General features: G+C 39.3%; 1 protein-coding gene across 1 annotated transcript in view; it reads left to right on the forward strand.

Annotated features, from left to right (window-relative positions):
* LOC103611217 (colorectal mutant cancer protein) overlaps positions 1–20,012 on the forward strand; it is a 142,200-nt gene that overhangs the window by 67,545 nt on the left and 54,643 nt on the right. Inside the window, 3 exon segments of the mRNA XM_008628701.2 lie at positions 5,438–5,551; positions 12,265–12,407; positions 19,749–19,885. Coding sequence (XP_008626923.1) covers positions 5,438–5,551; positions 12,265–12,407; positions 19,749–19,885 — 394 coding nt within the window.

Genomic DNA, 20,012 nt, shown 5'->3' on the forward strand with positions numbered 1-20,012 from the left:
TTTGCTGTTTTGCTCGTTCTGCACTGTTAGCTGGAGTTCTGACTGTATTTTCCATGTTGTTCTCTACACCTGCCATCTCTCATGTTACAAAGCAGCTTGGGTTTTCAAATCAAGTGTGGTGTCCAGTTTAATTTGATAACAAAAAAATTGGAAAGTTTTCAGAGAAGAGGCAACATTCTTAGTATTTAATCAGATGTTTTTATGTGTACTGCCTGTCATTAAGTAGATGCAATACACAGAAAATATCCATATTGTGGATTAATTACACTAAACTATGCCAAATGCCAGTGGGAAATAAAAAAAGAGGAGAGAATGTCAGAGCCCAGTACTCTCTGATGGGGTTCTTTTAGACAGTCCACATGTGGAAGGTGTGATGTCTAACATATTTATTTGAAAGTAGTTGATGGTACATGGGATTTCTGTTTTAGCACCATGACGCAAAGCATACTGAAAACACAGTACAGATACAAGTCACACACAGCAGAAGAGAGCAATTGCAGTGCACAGCTCCATCACAGCACCAGCGTGGTTCCCAGCCTCTATCTTATGTAATTGCCATCACCACCCTGGGCATCCCTGGCCTTGTGAGGATTAAATGTGTGAATTGAAACTGGCTCAAGCTTATTACTCTCTTTGAAATTCTGTCAGTTGATTATGTTTTTATGGTTTTTATTTTGGGCTGAGCTGTGTATATAGGTACCCCACACTGGCCTGGCTAACTCAGGGAGACATTTGCACTCTTCATGAGCTTGGGGACCAATACACACCAGCTGATTCTCTCAGCTGGTGATAGCTGTTTATGTAAAGCAAAACCCGTGCTCAGGTCCTCTTGGTGTTGAGATCAAGCCAGCTTTTTTGCAACAGCTGTGATCAGTCCCACCCAGCCACATTCTTCCTGAGCTTCATGGACACATCACCCTGGCCCATCTCTGATCCTTCTCCCATGGTAGGGCTTTACTGATCAGCTACAGAGGACACACAGAGAACAAATTAATTGGTCTTTTGGTGTTTGGCTGCTTTGTATTGGTATATAGTTTGGTATGATTTTATGGGTCCCTGGTTATGTCACTTTCAGATTACTTTTCTGAACATCTGTTCCGAAACCGGTGCGGAGCAGTACTGTGGCTGACGAATACAGGAAAAAAGAGGATAAAGATAAGATTAGTACTTTAGTTTCACAGAAAATTATGTGCATAGTTCCTTCTTTTGATTTCTCTGTTGAAAATAGCAAACATGTGCAGTGAGTACAACTGGTTTTAGCAATGCGGTTTAATTAGCCTGGTTCCAGGCTGAGGGAATGAAAAATGTGGACCAGATTTAGTGGTGGGGATCACATTTCACAACGGCTGGGAAAAATGCTGGGTATAATAGTAATTTCACTGCTTTTCAGGGCTTTAACCTTACTTTTTCAGCACCCTCCTTCATTGCTCTCTGTGTCTTTCTCTTGGTTTGTTCTTGGCCTCAGAACATTTCCAGCAGTGTGTACAACAGTACAGTAGTCACCTGCTTCCTTGGCATTTGTCTCACTGTCCCATCCACTTCTGTATTTGTTTCCCACAAAATTTTTCAGAAACCCGACTGCCCATAAATGTTGTTCCTAATTGTACCTGCATAGAATATTTCACAGCACCAAAAGCAGTCTTCAAAATATGCATCACAAATCACTTCTGCAGTATTGTATGAAATGCTACTAGAACAGGTGGATAATGAGAAGAAACTGCACTCATAAAGGAGGCTTGATCAGAGGTCAGGAAGTTGCTTTTCCTAAGCTTGTTCTTCTGTTTTTATAATTATGGTACCTTTAAAAACTTAGCTGTACATTGGTTTGCATTTTAACAAGAGCATACTATGCCATTTTTAAATTTTATATTAATAATATCTTAATAATAATAAATAATTGTTACTGTATATTTAATACATAAAATTTAATAGATAAAAACCTGACAGGATAATATTGAGTATAACACGTGGTGTGTATACATTTCAGTAATGCAACCTGCTGTTGTTACGGCAATAAAAATTCAAGGAAATTGTAGTTTCTAAGTTAAGATAGGTAACTAATTTTTTATACCATGCATCTAATGTATTTTCTAATTTTCTTGGATGATGGTAGAGAAGCATATTGGTTGGCTAGTCTGATCTTTATGTTTGTTCTCACATGTTGACCGTGTGTGTCCTGTTGGACAGTTTGGGTGCATCAGCATCACAACAGTGGTTTCTTTCTTGGTGGAATTCAAGTAGCTGTATTGGATCAATACAAAGTTTATGAATAACACAGGCTTTGTCAGTTGACTGTTTTCTCTGTATGAAGTAGGTCTCTCTGCAGTCTGTTGCTTAAAGGTTCAGACCACTGTCTTGTGGGAATATTTGTGCTGTCTGTGTTAATTTTGCACACTGCTGAGTTTTTGATCTGTTTCATAATCTCGTGTCATTTAAGAGGCAGCCCACCTTGAACTATAGATGTCTGGCATGAATGTTAGTCATAGTGATTCTGCCTTATCTGCCACTGTTTGCTGAGGAGAGAAAAACAGTATGCCGTGTGTTTTCTCTCTTTCCCCCATTCTCTCTTTCTCATTTGTAACCATCCTGTAGCAGTTCAGTGCTGCAGAGTTAGAGTTGTGGGGGACTTGCTGGTTGAGATTTTTAAGTGGAGTCTTTCCCACTTTAATAGTGTGGATGATTAAACTTGACTTTTAAACATTAATTTCTCCCTCCCCTCCCCCCCCGCCCGCCCAAATGGCTTCTGCATGGACTGTAGCTCTTTGCTCAGATATTTCCTTTTATGAGTTCCAGCAACATCCAAAGATCCATGTTCCAGTTCCCACCTCCCTTGTGATAAACAAGCGCACTAGGAAGCATGGTCTGTGGGAACACTCACACCTTAAGGGAAAGTGCAACAATAGTTTGTAACACCTTTTAAATTAATTTTGGAGGAGAGCTTGACTCCGCCAAGAATACACAGCTACACTGGCTGTGTTAACCTTTTGTATTGCAGTAGTAGCTGGAAACATTACTTGCACTTCAAAGTAGAGTATGTCAAGTAGCCCTCCTCTGTTATGATAGTTGCCTTTTGCCTAGTCCGCCCTTTCAGTAAATTTCTTTTTTTTATTTATTCTTTTATTAGCATATGGAAACTGAAACAGTCCAAGTAATGAAAGGATAATTTTGGATGGTGAAAGATGCAACAAGCTTTCCTTGTCATTAATAAAGCCATGCTTTGGTTACTTGGACAAGAGAAGCAGTATTGAACACATAGGTGGATTCAGGATCCCTGTGCTTGGCAGGGGCTGCCAGGCCAGGCAGCAGGGTTGCTGTGTAACACCAGGCACCATTCACGTTGTTTGTTACCCAGGTTGCAGTGACTGCAGAGGGTGAAGAGGACAAAGACAAATCCATTGGAAGTCTGCCTCGTTAATTCCACTGTTCAGAGAACAAGTTGTTTTTCATTGAGATTTTCAAATTAATGTTGTCCTTTTATGTTACGAGGCCATGTGTATGGACATTGTTAGTCTTGAATTTAATCAAAACCACAGCTGGTGATCATTTAATTACAGTGTATGAAAGGGAATGATACTTGACTATGTAGCATTGTTTTATTCAATTTGGAGAATTGTAGCCATTTTTCATGTACTGTTTGAAGGATGCACATTCTGGTGAACAAACTTGTGACCTTCATTGCAATAATTCCACTGTTACAGGAACAAGGTGAAGCAGTGGCTTAAAAATTCACCAGCTTTCCTGCAAATTGGAAACAAGTTATGAGCAGATTGGTACAATTGGTCTGGTTCTTTTTTCTCCACACTGTAAATGGAGTGCATAGTTTCCTGTGGTAGGAAGGAAGGCCTTCTGCTGAGGGCCAAAAATACTTAAAGGTATTTAGAATGTTTCTGGGTTTTAAGAGGTTTCAGTGTATATACTTCATAGAAGCTGTGTAGGATATGCCCATAGCAAGCCAGAATTTTTCATGTTTTTACATGAAAAATTAAGGCTGCTTTGACAATCTTAAATGTTCTGCAATGTATAGTTGTGCATGTGTTTATTTGTACTGGAAAAAATAACTGCATGTGTGCAAGGTATTTTTGTAGCTGACATAATAAAAAATACTGTCAACTGAACTCACAAATGAGGATGCCCAGGGAATAACTAGTTAAGCAGCATTTAAAAAGGCAGAATTCACATCCAAATATCTTTTAAAATTTATCTTTTCTGTCTTGAAGGCAGAATTTTTTTTATTAACAGTGGGAATACTGTATGTGAAGAAGCTGTTGCCAGATGATCTGGTCTCTCTGCTGTCAGGCAGCTGCTCTCACACATCACTATGGGAAAACATGGTTTTTCTGGCTTCCAGTACTGTAAAGGTAGAATTTATATAGGTGACCCGCCCAACAGAATATCAGAGTGAGGGACTGCAAGTGGGTGGAGGATTAGAGGCAGGGTTTTTATTTCAGCCTGAATCTTGGCAGCAGCAGTGTTGGCTGTGTTGCTTGGTCTAGTGTGAAAGGTCACTTCTGTTTTCATACCCAATATAACTTGAAGCTGTTTCTTTACTACTACAAAGAAAGACTTCAGTGCTAGTGACTGGTTTTCTTCCTGGACTTTTCAGTTGCAGTTGTCAGTACTTAGTGTTGAATTCTGGCTGATGCCTTTAGTGAAACAATGAATAGGATATTTAAGGACAAGAAGAAAGTGTGAAAAATTAAAATTCTTTTAAGAACTGTTCTTGGTTTCTAAGTTGTGTAGCTAACCTAATTTCAATGTCGTGAGTTATCCTAGCCTGATACATAGTTCCACATGCTATCAGTTAAGTGTAGAAAGTATATTTCATCAAAAGGATCTACTACAGAAAGAAAAACAGTTCAGGTTCTTCATGTGTGGGTTATTAGATAAGAATCACTGAAACTCACTGGCATGGGACTGAGGAGAACAATAACTGCAGAAGAGTAGCTCACGGTGGAGTAAGCATTGGTTGCAAAATAAAACCAAATCCTGTGCATGGAGTTACCCACTTTCACCAAACTGATAACCTCTGTATGTCTAAAGGCATCAAAACGTGGTACACCTCATTCTATAATGCAAATCTTAGTCAGCATTTAATGTAATGTTTTATAGAGCAAGACTCAGGCTACCTCTTAATAAACTAGTGTTAGAACTAATCTACACATTTCTAGCTGAATTATTCCTCATTGTATTTATCCTTATAAAGGATATGGTGAAGGAATGTGTGCTGCCTGGAGAGAAAAATTAATGGTAAAATTAGTAGTTAAATTTTTAGTTCCATGTGGATTTCTTTTAGACTTCGTTCTACTAACGTTCCTATTAACTGCTACAGAAATCCATCATTACTATAGCTGCTGTCCTATGCCGTCTTTTCTCTGAACCACTAGTGCTACATGGCTTGTGACTTAGTTAATTTGTTTCTTTCCTTTTTGTTGTCCAGCTTCATTTAGCAGCCCTGGCTTCATTAAAGGGAGACATCGTGGAGCTTAATAAGCGTCTACAACAAACAGAAAAGGAGCGTGACCTGTTGGAAAAGAAATTGGCGAAAGCACAGGTGGGCAACAGTAGTAGGACTATTTGAAGATGGTCCTTGGTTTTGTGTAGTCCATGTTCCTCAGAGAGAGAATAAAATACTCAAAAATGTCACAAGTCAAAAGAATTTTAAGACTGTATGACACATAGTTGCCATGGATTATACCTTTTATGTGTCGAAGACATTCTTCTAAAGCAAAACCCCAAGAATTAATTAGATTAATTTTGGTTTGAAGTCAATATAAGCAACAAGTGCTTTGAAATATTGTAGAATATAAGAATTACAGCATGCTGTCAGCGGATTGGGTAACTGGTTGCAGAGCCTTGCACTCCTGGGTCATATTTAAACACTGCACAAATTAACAGTGATCAAAAGTTATTGCTAATTTTCAGTGCTTTGCTGTTATGTAAGAAATTACTTATTATCTCAGTCTAGCTTCCAGTAAGGCAGTTGGAATTGTGGAAAATACAGCCAGTGGAAAGCCAAGGGGTTAAACAACAATAAAGTCAGAACTCTGATGCTTTCACAGGTCTTACAGAGAGGCAAATGCAAACATGGAAAATTGCACTATTGTTCTTAATATTTCTCTCTTCTATAAAAGGCCTTTGTTTTCAGATACTGTCATTGTATCAAATACCTTTTATAAGTAGTTGAAATTTCAAAACTAATTCAAAATACTTGGCTAGAGATAATCAAAGCAATTTGGCCTGTAAAGTATGGCACCTTATTTGTTGCTCAGAGAAGTTGTACAGTCTCCAACCTTGGAAGTACTCAAGGCACCTGGACCTGGTCTGGGGTTGGGTAGGGGACTGAGTGAGTAACTTGCAGGGGTCCCTGTCAGCCTTGGCCATTCTGTGATTTTGCAGATTTGGAGTTTTCAATATTTGGTGCATTTTGATGAGACCTTTTATCTGTGTTACTTAAACTCAAGCCAAATGTAGAAGTCTCAATTTTCAGGCTCTTTCTTCAGTCCTCCCTTATTTTGGCCTTTGCCTGAATTCCCTAATGGTTTTTTCAGCTGCCTGTTAAGGTTTGTGGTCTTGTAAGTGATACTGTTATTGCAGACCATCAATGTAACATCCAGAAATAAAAATCACTTTTGTGTTTTTATTCCTCTCAATATGTGAGCCAGAGCCACACTGGGAGTTAACATGGTTTATCAGCTATAATCCTGAGAGCCTTTTCTAATTTCTATGGCATTTTTGGGATAGAGTCCTCTTTCTGGCTTACAGTTTGATATGAGGCTGCATTTGGCAATCATTAAACTCCCACATGGATTCACTGTATCCAAATGATCCACATCATGCTGCATGACTGCACTGACTTTGTTGTTATTTATAACTCTGGAGGGTCTGGTGCTAACCACAGGTTTTTGTTAGTGTTTTATTTTTTTTCTGGGTCTTTATCTAAAAATACATATATTATCTCTAAGCCAGTGAAGAGTGCCCTATAGGTGCTCCCATACAGTGGCGGATCTACATTGCTGGTGACTGGGATTAAGGATCAGTACTTAATCCAAATTAACGTGTACTCTGTTAGCACAAGATTGTTTGGTGTTTCCTTTGATGGGTTACCAATGATGCAAGCGTATATAGTGCTCAGTTTGTAATGGTGGGGGTTTTTACTTGATACTGAGCCATGTGAGCACAAACATAGTGATTACTGCCACCTGACCTGTGAATAGCACAAAACTGGAGTATCTGAAAGGCAGGGTGGTAGCTAGGTTTCAGATAAACAATATGTATTTTTCAATGAACAGTTTCTAAAAAGGATTACTGATTTATCTCTTTTCAGTTAATTTTTTTCTAAAGCCCTCAAGAGGATAGAATTTAGTGTGTATTAAATAAAACACAAATCTTTCTTACGGAATTTCAACCATTAAACAAACACAACTAATATATTGAGTGTGTTGGCAGTGTTTGAGTACTGAGACATACACTGGTGAAACCACTGCACCTTGTCTTCTTTTTCTGACTGCATCACTTCCAAGTAGAGGTGCCACTTAACATAAGTTTTTGGACTTTTCTTCCCACTCCACAGAGATTCGTTCATTATTCTTTCCTCTACAGCCTCTGTCTAATGTGAATCAGAGGTTCAGGAGGCATAAATTAAATAGGAGGTGTTTGGGGTTCTGCATAACCATATTCAGATGCTAGTGGATCAGTATTAAATCTCTGTTCTGCATCTGGAGACTGCACTTAAAAAGGCAGCACATTTAATTTTAGGTGATGTAGCATATGCTCTCTGGAACAAATAGCTCTTAAAATGCATCTTTGGTAATACCTTTCCCATCATTTCATGAGGCATGTGAGGCATTTGGAAGAAAGGATTAGTGATCAGCAGAGTGGAGATGATTTGGGGAACCACAGCTCAAGTAATAGATGACAAATGGTGAAGAAAGCTAGTTGGACAGCCTGGGCTTAAGATTTGTGATGTAATTGATTAGTGGTTGTTGTAGCATACTCACTTCCAAATCTGCAGCCTCTGGAGACCAGCTATAGCATTTCTCTACATGCTTTTATTTTTTCAATAACACAGCAGATCTCTGCGTTTTGTCAGTGTACAATTTGGCAGTAAAGTGATCTCTCGAACGAAATTTGCTGTAAAACACTGGTCAACCACAACTAATGTCTTCTTCCAGAAATGTTTCTGTGATTATGAGAATTGTAGTGCTTTCTACTGGCTCTATGTGGCACAGCATCCTGGCTTTGATAAACAGTGGGAGTCTGAAGGGAGAGCATAAGAACTGCACATAGAGAATTGTCCTCCTTCGTACTCCACCACCTTTCTGCCAACATCTGTGAGCAGGAGGCCACATCGCATTTTATAGTCCTCTATGGTCCTATCCTCCATGGATTTATATAATCTTCTTTCTAATCCATCAACATTCTTGGCATTTCCGATATTCTGTGACATTGAATTCTGCAGTTTTGTGATTGAGCATGGGATTTAATAACATGCTGAATGTTTCAGCAAATACAGCAAGAAGAGATCATTCACGTACTATATTTTTCCTATAATTTCATCTCCTTTCACAAGATTGTCCTGCTCTCTCATTCTTTGTGCTTAGTCATTGTTATTTTGGATTTTTATAATAGCTCTAGACAAAGAATATGCTGTATTGTTCTTAATCCTGTGTCACAGCAGTAAGTCTCATTACTGCAGTAATAATTCTTTGCCATCCTCTTGATCATTCAGAATATAGGGAGCAACAGCAGAGTTTAAGAGAAGAGTAAAACCAACGCTCTGTAGACATACAAGAACAGAAGCAACACTCTCTGTAGACATGTAAGAACATGTGAACTTCACAGGAAGGCTTCAGTTTCTCATTTAACAGAGAAACTTGAAGTAGAAATGTGTGGTGTTCAGATGAACGTTGAAATTACTTGTTCTGCTGTGTGATGTCTATATCTGACATGGATTAATTCTGTGTGCTTATATACATCTTCCACATTAAGTATAGAACGTACCACAGAACAATTAATTCTGACCATGCATGCTTTTGTGATTGAGAATTTAGCACAATAGACTTGTTTTTATACTTAAATTTAGATTAATGGATTGCCGCTTTTAAATCTGCCACTCCCCTCAAATTAAAACACTGTATTAGTTGAGCAAAGGTTTTTAGCTTCTGTAATCCTGTTAGACAGGTTTATGACTGCGGCTTGTTCAGGTGATGACTTGTGTTCTTCGTGAGTAACACCACAGTCAGTGTTTGTCTCTGCAGGACCTGAGGCACTGGGGCATCTCTTAATGAGCACTGCTGCCAGTAGGTCTTTTTTTTTTGTGCTCTGATTGAACACTTCAAATTTAATATAAAGGTTAAAATAATTTAACACATTGTTAGTGTTTCTTTCGCTAGGAATTTGTGTACATTAATAGGCAATAGAATCATCTGTTCAGACAATAAGCTTGAATTAAAATGTTTTCTCTTATCCTCCTTCTCCCTCATACACTTCTTGCTCTTATTGTTGTTTCCCAGCATCAAGGGATCAGACAGTGGTGTTTCGAACCATTGTTAATTTATATTGTAAATGAAATAACCTTTTTAATCTGTACCAAAAACCAGCCAAGAGTTCTCAACTTAGAGTGAGAACTGTGCTGGAAACTTCTCTCCTGACCCCAACAATTAATTGCTCGTCTTTTGCAGCCTCTCAGTAGGTTATCCCTGTGTTTGCTTTCTCATAGAATTAGACCTCTTAAGGGTTTTGAGGCTGAAGCTCTCAAGTATGAGGCTGAAAGAGAGATGAGGAAAAGGGTATAAGGTATTTATTGTGTGACTGACATGCAAATAAATTGTAAGAGCTGAGTGTGTACACCTTGGAAGGAAGTAGGGATTGGTGGGTAGATCGCTGTTCTGAGACTCAAAGCATAAAGAAACTAAGGAGGATGGTGAACAGTCACAGTATCCCAGAGAAAAACTTCAGCAGTGGGTAGGAAAACATGCATTTGTTTCTATTCCTTTTTAAATTTTCAGATAAATGTTCTATAATAAAGAGCAATCCTGAATAACCAGAAGAATTTTCCATTGCTGCATTTTGGGATTCATATTGAATCATGCTTCCATTGCTTGGATGCTTTTGCCATTTTCACTTGAGGCTTGTCATGGATAACCAGAATGTAGGAGATGTAATACTGCTCCCCTCCTCCAAGAGAGAGCAGTCCTTAGCATCATGCCCTTTCTTTCACAGAGGTTTCCTTTTGGCCTTTTCCAGTTGCTTTTACCTAAGATAATTCAAGAGCTCTTTTAAAAAATCAAATGTGAAGCTGTTGTCTTATATTGCCAGACTGCTGGTTGTTCACAAAGTACATCTGTCACTGAACGATGTTATCCTGAAAAATGATGACTGAGAAATGGCTGGAGAAAACAGAAATCAAGTCGTAATGTGGCTGAGATCCATTAGCAAAAGACCATATATCTTCAGTCAAGATAAACAAATTCTGCTTTTCAGTGGATAGCTTAGAAAGACAAAAATCGTTGTGATAGGGGTTTTATTTATTGTCTGGAAACAATTACTATACACTCTATCTGAAACATCCCTTTGGTTTAAAAAACCCACCAGTGCACATAACAGATTGATCTGGATAATGCTGAGGTAGCGTTTGTGGGCATATATGTGTGTCTGAGGAAATTTAGGTTTAGAAAGGCTGAAGAAGCAACTCTTTATTGCCCCTAAATCTGCTCTAGAGCTTTTGTGAAGCATTTTCTCTGTGTTATTTCTGCACTTTGAAAGCTATGGTAGTTCTTCAGAAAGATAAAGATGTGGAAATGTGAGAAATAAGTTGTGGAATGATCCTATAACAAAGAGTCATTGTAATATACATGTACAGCCGTATCAGTTGCCAACATGAAGTCTTACAAGTGCGGTGAACATTATCAGTCTTCTGAAATGTGTCCGTTTGCTCTCCTCTGCAGTTTGATGATATGATCTGTTTTTCTTAGTGTAGGTGAAAGTGGTTTTTACTACAGCAGATGGTAGAAACTATTTTGTTGTAGTCTGTGGAAGAGTACTCTGATGTCTGGGCTACTTCTCAGTGTGCATATTCATGGAAGTTAAAAACTGTGGAATAAATTGTATTTAAAGTTCAAAATAAAAATGTTATTGAAGCTCAATGTAAATTTTAATTTTCAAGCAGTCTTTTATGTAGATGATGTTCTCAAGCTGTGAATGGAAGCGGCCAAAAATATGGGAGCAAATTATGAAAATTCTGGCACATCTACTACTTTGGGTATATTATTATTATTTGTGGCAAAGGGTTTAGGGAGTTAGCTTGTATTAGAGTGTTTACTTGATTTGAAAAAAAGGGGTTGATTCAGGAATTTTGGAGGACCTCCAACATTACCATCAATTTTGGCCCTTAGAAATGCTAGGAATCTACATTGCATGTCATCATTTAAGGAGTGTGGGTTTTATACTCTTAAATGGCTTGTGAATTTTCTTTTTTTGACAGCATAGTACTCAGCATTGTGTGATTGCAAGGAGGCTTGACTGAAGGGGGTCAGAAGCAAAATGTTAGAAGCCTTACTCTTGCCAGCCGCTGCCAAGCAAACTTCAATCAGCATGCACTGCTGGTTTGTAATTGCAGTGGTTTGTAATGGTTTGCTGTAATTGAAATAGACTGTTTGCTGGCCTGAAGAGTAAGCCAGGGAGACTACATTTAAAAATCTGTGGGAAGGAAAAAGGATTTTGTGACATGTATAAATAACAAGCAGTCATGTAGCTCTGTAATTGTTCAAATCATAAGATTTTTTGGAGAGTATGAACATAATAAAAATAAGCTGTATTATCTCTAAGGGTTAGTAAAAGTGGTAACTTACACTAGAGAAGAAGTTACAACCTCAAACTGTGATTACTTTATAATAGTGTGGTTTCTGCTATAGGATTTTTTCTAATTCAGACCACATTCGGAAGATCCTAGGATTCAAAGATTGTATATTTATAGCTATTTTGAGATGCAACTGGTGGGTTTTTTTCAAGCAGCAACAGCAACTTCTGCTCTTTAGGAAGACAGACAAAATAATAAAAGTACACTGCATAGTCTATCAGTTCCTCAACTATGTAACTATCTACGTTTGTGTACCTGTTGGTGTTTTGCATCTGTCCTTTTCTCTTGCTAAGGCATTGTTGGTTTGGTGAGTAAGAAGATGATAGTGCTGCACACTTGTGCCTCGTGCCAGATCTCCCTGTTGTTGTCCATAATGCCCTTTCTGTTTTCTTCCTTCTCTGCTTCAGTGTGAGCAGTCCCACTTGATGAGAGAGCATGAAGATGTGCAGGAGCGAACAACGCTGCGCTACGAGGAGCGGATCACGGAGCTGCACAGCATCATTGCGGAGCTCAACAAGAAAATCAACCGACTGCAGGGAGCAACAATAAGGTACAGCAGCTTCCTGGAAATTCTGGGCCAGGGCGAGACTGGTGCAAGACATGGTGTGAATTATACTCTAAATGTAATACGATGACGACTTTAAGGCTTGTCATGACAGGTACTAAATAGCTGCCCTTAATTAAGGTGTGTGCTCTGCAGCATATCATCCCAAGCACCCGAGAAGTGCTACGTTCTCTCTGGCAAAGCTACACTTTGCAAAACCTGACAAGCACTGCAAAACATGCACTGTGACATCTAAATATTCCCTTTTGTAATGTGCCAGGGTGCCATGTAAGTGACAGCAGTGGTGTGTAAAGGAAGGTGAAGACACCCGACCTGAACCTCTGCTTTTAACTTTATTTTGTGGCCTCCTGTAGATCACCTAAATGAAATCATTTGTGGGAGAGATATAGCTCAAATAGATGTCAATAGGTTTTGCCTCTTCTTGTGCTGACTTTTTTGACAAAACACAATGGTACAAATGATGTTGTTGCCTGTTTCTGGAGCAGCAAAGTTTGGGATATTACACCAGGTTGTAACTGTGTTAAAACAGACTTTACATTTGACTCCACGGAAACATTTTTCCTCGCTTGTTTTTTTTACATATTATTTTCAATGTAGAAAACTTGGACTAGAATGCAAAAGGAATTTCTTAAAAGTTTATCTAGTGAGGATGCAACTATATGCCAGAATCAGTGGATTTTCTAGACAATATCAAGATAGATTTGATGCATTTGTGGGTAATGTTAATATGGTGCTCTAGCCATGTAGCCAATTTTCGGTTTTCCTTTATCTGTTAGCTGCACTTTTTTTGGTAATTGCTTCATTTCTTCTTCCTTGTAAATATTTCTGCTAGCACAAGGCAATGTTGTTGCTACTACTCACTTAATCTTTCATGAAAATATTAGTATGCAAAAAGAAGACTGGTGTACCATAAATAAGAGGGAATATCATCACATATATTTATCACTACTAAAGGAGTGTTAGAATCACATGTTCATGTTATTTAAGAACATAAATATTGTTGCCTATGAGATGATCATAACCATGGTCGTGGTGAGATTTTTCAGGTATTTTCTCTGCTGGTAGTACTTCTCTGAAAAAAATCCCAATGACTCCCTTGTTCATTTATGCTTGACACCTCTGCAGACAAACTTTTCATTTGTCTTTTGAAAAGACCAGTTGAAAAGCAAAATCTGAGAAAGCATGAGAGCTGCACTGATTGTTTTTTTTCCTTGAGTGACAGAAAAGCTCTATGACATTTAAGAAAAATGTTACACAGAATTCATAAAAATGGTGTGTTTGGAGTCCTCGTGGCAAAGCAAATGCCAAGTGATGTTCAATTACAAAATACTGGAATCAGGTGGATACTCTGAATGTTTAACCATGTCCATAAATGAGTCAGCTGCAAGATGCACAGGAAGGTGAGGTGTGAAAACCAAGCCTGATGAGATGTACATGTTGCTTCTCATGAAGAATGCAATTTTTCTGTCCTTTTAGGGGGGTTCTGGCCTTTAAAGGCATTAGAAAAATACTTCTGCAACAGGTGCCACACCACTGTCATGCCCCTCCAGTTTAATTCAGTCATATGAGAGCTTGTTTTGCTCAGACAGCTGGAATGCCTCATCTGGTTTTATTTGTTTTGGTTTTATTAATAAAAACAAAACCTGTTTGTTAAGTTAGTGGCTCTTTTTATTTCCTTCAATGATGGAAATAGCTTGTTTTCTTTGGCAGGCCAATAATTTGGTGTTTGGGGAACAGAGGAGTAATATCCATCCTAAAAATGGCAGCTGAAGGGATTCCACAGGGTTTGTAAAGCCAAGTGAAAGAAGGAAAACTGATGTACCACTTTCTGTGAATCCAGTCTGAGATCCACGTGTCATTCTTGAGAAGCTGTCTGTGCATCCCACAGAGCAAGGCCGGTGCAGTTGCTGTCCTTGCTGGAACAGCTGTGACTCACAGCACTCCACCTTTGGCTCTGGGGACTGTTGATGCCGGGAGCTCGAACAGAACAGTCCTAAGAGAAAGTGTTCTGGGAGCATGGCCCTGCTGGAGCCTCAGCAATTATACTTTCCTCTAAAACAGAGGATTTTAATTTTGATTTGTCTCTTTGAAACCTGCAGGTAGTACTGAGCAGAGGCTTTACTTGTCACAAAATTTGGGCTGTCTTTCTGGAAGCAGAGTTTACATTAATTGCATAACAGATGAATGTTTCCCCAGTGCTGATACAGCAACTCTTGAGTTTTTTCACATATTGATTTTAGATTGTAAAAATAAATTAACATGTAGCTTCATGTACCTCTACTCTATTGATGCCTTTTCCTGGTCTTAAAATCAAGAGTCAAACACAGGTAGAAGGGAAAAAGGGATTTTACCTTGGTATTTATTATAAGGACCCTTAGGTGCACACGTCCAGGTCGAATGCACCTCAATGCCCACCACAATGCCTACCACACAAAAGATCTGGAATAACATTATAGGTTTTACTAATTAGCAGATCTATCAAAGATTCCCCAATGAGAGGCTCAAATGAGCTCCCCCCCCACAAGGAACCTTCCCCTGGATGGTTCTATCTCAGTTTACAAAATGTGTTCTGGAGAGGACCTTGGGGTCTGGGGCACACTGATCTCTAGCTACGAAGCTTCTAAAGTGTTCAGTCTCCTAGCTGAACAAACAAGTCCAAGAATGTAGGCAAAAAGCACTGAGAATACAGAAGTTGGAAAAAGGTATAAAAGGGGTATAAAAGAAAAGGTAAAAAATCATCATGGCATCACTATGACATTCTTTGTAGTTCTTAAACCCAAAAATATTTTGGAAACAATTAGAAGAAACCAGTTATTTCATGGAAGGTATTTGATTATCCTCTTTAAATTGTATTATCTTTGTGTGAATGTGAACAGTACCCTCAGAAAGTAGGACAGAAAGTAAGCAGATACCGTGTTTAAATCTAAATAAGGTGTTGCAACAGTTTTAGGAGGAGTGTTGGCAGGCTGTATAAGTTGGTTAATATTCTCCATTCTGAGAACTTTTGTCTCTGGTTTTTGGTATGTTGGGGGTTTTCTGCCTTTGCAGTGTCAGCATTTAGAAGTGTAATGTGGCTTAGTAATGCCAGCTCTAGAATCATGGCATGGTTTGGGTTGGAAGGTACTTTAAAGACCATCTAGTTCCAGCCCCCTGCCATGGGGAGGGACACTTTCCGCAAGACAGGTGGCTCAGGGCCCTGTCCAGCTTGGCCTTGGATGCTTCCAGGAATGGGGCAGCCACAGCTTTTTTGGGAAAGGAGAGAACTTAAGTCACATGTCAGTGCATGTGTCTCTTCCCAGGTGTATCTGATATGCTGATCCCAGTAGCAGTAGTGTTACAGGAATATTTTTAGAAGTTTACTGGATTTTTCTAGGTTTGCTAGCCATTTCTTGGGTACAACAAGTTTTCCATGTGTGTGGCCCCATGAATTTAGCTGCAGCTCTTGCATTACATACTTCCAGCATTCCCGGAGGAAAATTACTTCACCATGCTTGGGGGTAGCAAGCCAGCATTCATCTGCAATTGTCTCATCTCCCTACTGCTGGTGCACTGGATAGCCCAGCTGGTTTGGAAGCACCTCAAAAAAAAAAAAAAAAGGTGAAAAAAGTGAGTTCCAATACTCAAATACTCACGTGCAAGTATATGAGCCTCTGTGTTGCCAAGGTTCTCTGTCCTTTGACAAGGTGCATGCCTACTGCAATTTTCTCTCAAAGTGTGTACAGCTTAGAAGATAGGAAAACCAATCAAATGGATCTTCCCAGTCAGAGTTATATTGTAAATACTTGGACATAAAGGGTATACCCAGTAACTCTGAAGCACGAAAAGCATTTAGAAATTATACAGTAGGGTACTAAAATGTAATTATGTCTACATTTAGGGTGAATATTTCTGTCTTCAGAAGTTTTTAGTATTGCCTTAGATTCATTCAAACTTGACTCTTTTTTTTTCTTAATCATTTCTTTGGCTGTCAAAATCAACTGTAACTTCAGCATGTGACTGACAGTTTTTCTTAGATGTCAGATTGAGGTTCAAGAAAAAGAAAAGAGAGATGTCTAATTGCTTTTAGCTCTAAACCAGTGGCTGTTTGGGTACATCTCTGCAATTCTAAAAATAGTGTGCAGCTATAACAATACCAGACAGAAATATACTCTGTTCAGTGTTGGTGCCTGCTAAGGATTACTTGAAACAGTTGTCAAGAAGCTTATAACCCATTACTGTAAAATTATTTGTTCAGACAATACATTTAGGAAGTGTTGGAAGTTAATGGAGAAGAGGGGTAGTGAAGAGACATCACAAGAAATAACACATGGCACTTACAGTCACTTTTAAACAGTGACCTGGAGGTCTAATTCTAGCTTCTAAATATGGGCTAGGTGGAAGTAAGCACATACTGGATTCAGTTCAAGTGGCAATGTGGGTGTGGTAATGTTGGTTCAGCACACAGTGCCCAGCTTCACTTGCCCTCAGTGATTAATTTCCATGCTGTCTCAAGCGTGTCACTATTTGTTCACAATGAACTAGTTCAGAGGGACCTCAAGTGTTTGTACACAGAGTGCAGTCAATCTTGGTGCACACACACCTGTAGTATTTTCTATTTGACGGTCTTAGAGGGTTTTATAGTTATTTAAGTAAAATGATGAAAAACTGCTGGCACCTGGAGTACAAAGCTACTGACTGTTTGCGGCCATGAACAGAACGCACACCTTGCCAATGTTCTGTGGTGTGAAAGGATGCTGAAAAATGTGCCATTTTGCTCAGTGTTTTAACAAGTTTTTCTCAGTGTCTGTGCAGCACTCTGATCCTTGGTTGCACCTGGTCATGAAGAAAGATATTAGTGCAGAAGTACCTGAAAACCACGGGTTTTTTCCTCCAATGTTTATCCCATGCCCTCTGTGTCTAGAATGGCTTGATCTGGTTTTAACTGCCCCCAAGTCACCATGACATTCCAGCAAGTGGGATCATCAGGGCCCATAACAAAACAGAAGCCTGCTTTTTACAACCAGGCGGTCACTGATGGCAGCAATAAGGAAGTTGCAGTGCCTTCACCTTCTGGGTGGTGTGGCAGGAGTCCAGTGGCTGATCATTGTCAGCTGTCGTGCACCTTGCATTTCCAGTGCCACTGGAGGACTCTTCCTTCTGTTTTGGGGAAAGGAAAATCTCAAGCAATCTTTTGTTACTGCCAGCATCAGTTTTAAAGGCAGAATTTATATTTGTGATGTATCACTGCCCTTGAATTCCCCCTTATTCTTGCCCTCAGTCTGTGCCCAGTTGGGCTGGTGGTGGACCTGGCTGCCATTTTATCAGAAGTGGGTTTCTTATCTTTCTGGACAGATTTTAAAAGCATTAATTCATTTGGAAATTGACTTCTGGCTTGAGTCATCAGAAGGGTGTGAGTCCTGCTACGTGACATACTTTTCAACTGCCCCAAGATAGTGAGGGGCACTTAAACTGAGAAACCCAGAACAAGTGCCAGCTAGATGAGGCTGTGTTGTATTTGGAACAGAAAAATCCATGCAAGAAGAGCCCAAAGAAGAGTGATGAGAAATCATTATTGTGTGTGCTGTTGCTTTAGGGCCAATAGAGCTTCTTATCAATTTGTGGAGGTAATTCAGGTTTTAAAAATGTAGGACTAATTGTTTCATAAATGAAAAAAATCAGTTACCTTCAGATGAAAAACTACAACTGTTTGAGTGCTTGGTAATTGTTTTTGTCTAAAGCTAATTACTAGTGGCTTTTTTGGTGGCTAATAACAAACTGGTTCATGGAACATTAACTGACGTTTATGTGTCTTCCTTACGCTGTTTAAACTCCTGCTATTCATTATTCCATTCTAACACTGTCTTAAACAGGTATTGCATGGTACCTCAAAGACCTTTCTTTGATGTAAATCTCAGTGTTAAGCAGCTGGCCTGCATTTTGTTTAGTAATAGTGGTCACTAAGTGCTTCTGCTAAGGTGACATTTTCTTTGCACTGAAGCAAATGTGAGGGCTAGAAGAGCATGGTAGAAATAATGTCTTGGTACCTTGGGAAACCCTGCTTGGCAAGCAAGCTGGAAGTCCTTTTTTGAGTTTTATTGAGGTTTCTAAGTTGTCACCTCTGCAGCTCTGAAAGTAGACTTTACTTCTGTCATTGATACCTGTATGTATGGGCCACTTTGTCTGCTATTTTCCCTGACAAATTGAGACACACCTCCAGGCTGAATCCTGCAAGAAGCTCTCGTCACTGTGTTGCACACACAGAGCAGACCTAACATTACAGATTACCCTCCCAGATGCCGATCCCCAGATAGGTCTTTGCTGTTTCTCATTTTTTCCAAAGCCAGACAGTTCCATTCTCACACTTTTCTGCTGAATCTGCAGCAAAATTAATCTCTGCATGTGATCTAGTGAGCAACAAAATGATGGCTGTTTGTTTTCTATCAGAGGGGCCCTGCGCCTGGATAAACTGGTGTTTTTCCAGTGTTTAAAATAGATACTTTAATGTTAAGACAGTCACTACAAAAGTAAAAAAAAAAATTTGAGTCAAATCAGCAAATGGATCAAAAGAAAAGTGTTTACAAATGTTCTAAAGCAAAGCTATTATTCATTTACTTATCTTCTTTCCCAGTGCTTTGAACTCTTTGTGTGGAGACAGAAGGGAAAAGCCCTAATTTTTAAGCTCATTAGCTTTAGCTAAAGTATTCTGTGTCCTCAGTTATTTTAGTTGAACCAGCTTGACAAATAAATTAAAACCTAGGTAACTGAGGCTTTTTCTTTTCCACTAACTTCAGCAGTTCAGTGCAATACTTGCTTATCTGTTCCTCTCTCTTTTGGGAGGAGAAATTAAAAAACCTACCAGTCTCCAAGAACATTGTGATTTACATGTACAGGTACAAGCATGTGCATGCTTGCTTTGCACATGAGACGGTGACATCCTTGAACTGAGAAACAGACCAAAACCAGTTACTTCTAATCCACTTTGGGATCAAAGCCACTTGTGCTGATTTGTGTGAATTACCAGCTGGGGAGTCACTGCAGAGCAATGAATGTCCTTGCACACATCCTTGCTAACACTCAGTTCTACCCATTGCTTCCTTCTTCAGTGGCCAGGAGAAATAATGAAGTTGGGAATAAAGAAATGGAAACCAGGCACTGGCAGCTGCAAGTGGGTGTTATGGACATGGCACAGTTGCTTTGCAATGAAGGGTGTAAAGTCATCTCTACTGACTGGACGAAACACTTGTGTGAATTGGATCCTGTTGCTCAGCTTAAGGAGTCTGAAATGCGTGTCACGAAGATGCACATTTCCTCAGAGGATTTAATTTCTGCCTTTGCTCTCTCTGCCAGGGAGGAGGATGAGTACTCAGAGCTGCGGTCGGAGCTGAGCCAAAGCCAGCAGGAGGTGAATGAAGATTCACGCAGCATGGACCAGAACTCTGTCTCAGTGCCAGAGAACCAGTCCACCATGGTCACTGCAGACGTGGGTGAGTTGTGTTCTCAGCAGAATTGATGCCGTTCCACAGCAAAAAGGTATCATAGCTTTTGAAATGAAAATCTGAGCATTTGGTGAGGAAATGAATTAATGTAGTCTTAATTCAATTACATTAATGT

This window comes from Corvus brachyrhynchos, unplaced genomic scaffold, assembly GCF_000691975.1.
Source record: "Corvus brachyrhynchos isolate BGI_N302 unplaced genomic scaffold, ASM69197v1 scaffold232, whole genome shotgun sequence".
In the NCBI taxonomy this organism is placed as follows: domain Eukaryota; kingdom Metazoa; phylum Chordata; class Aves; order Passeriformes; family Corvidae; genus Corvus; species Corvus brachyrhynchos.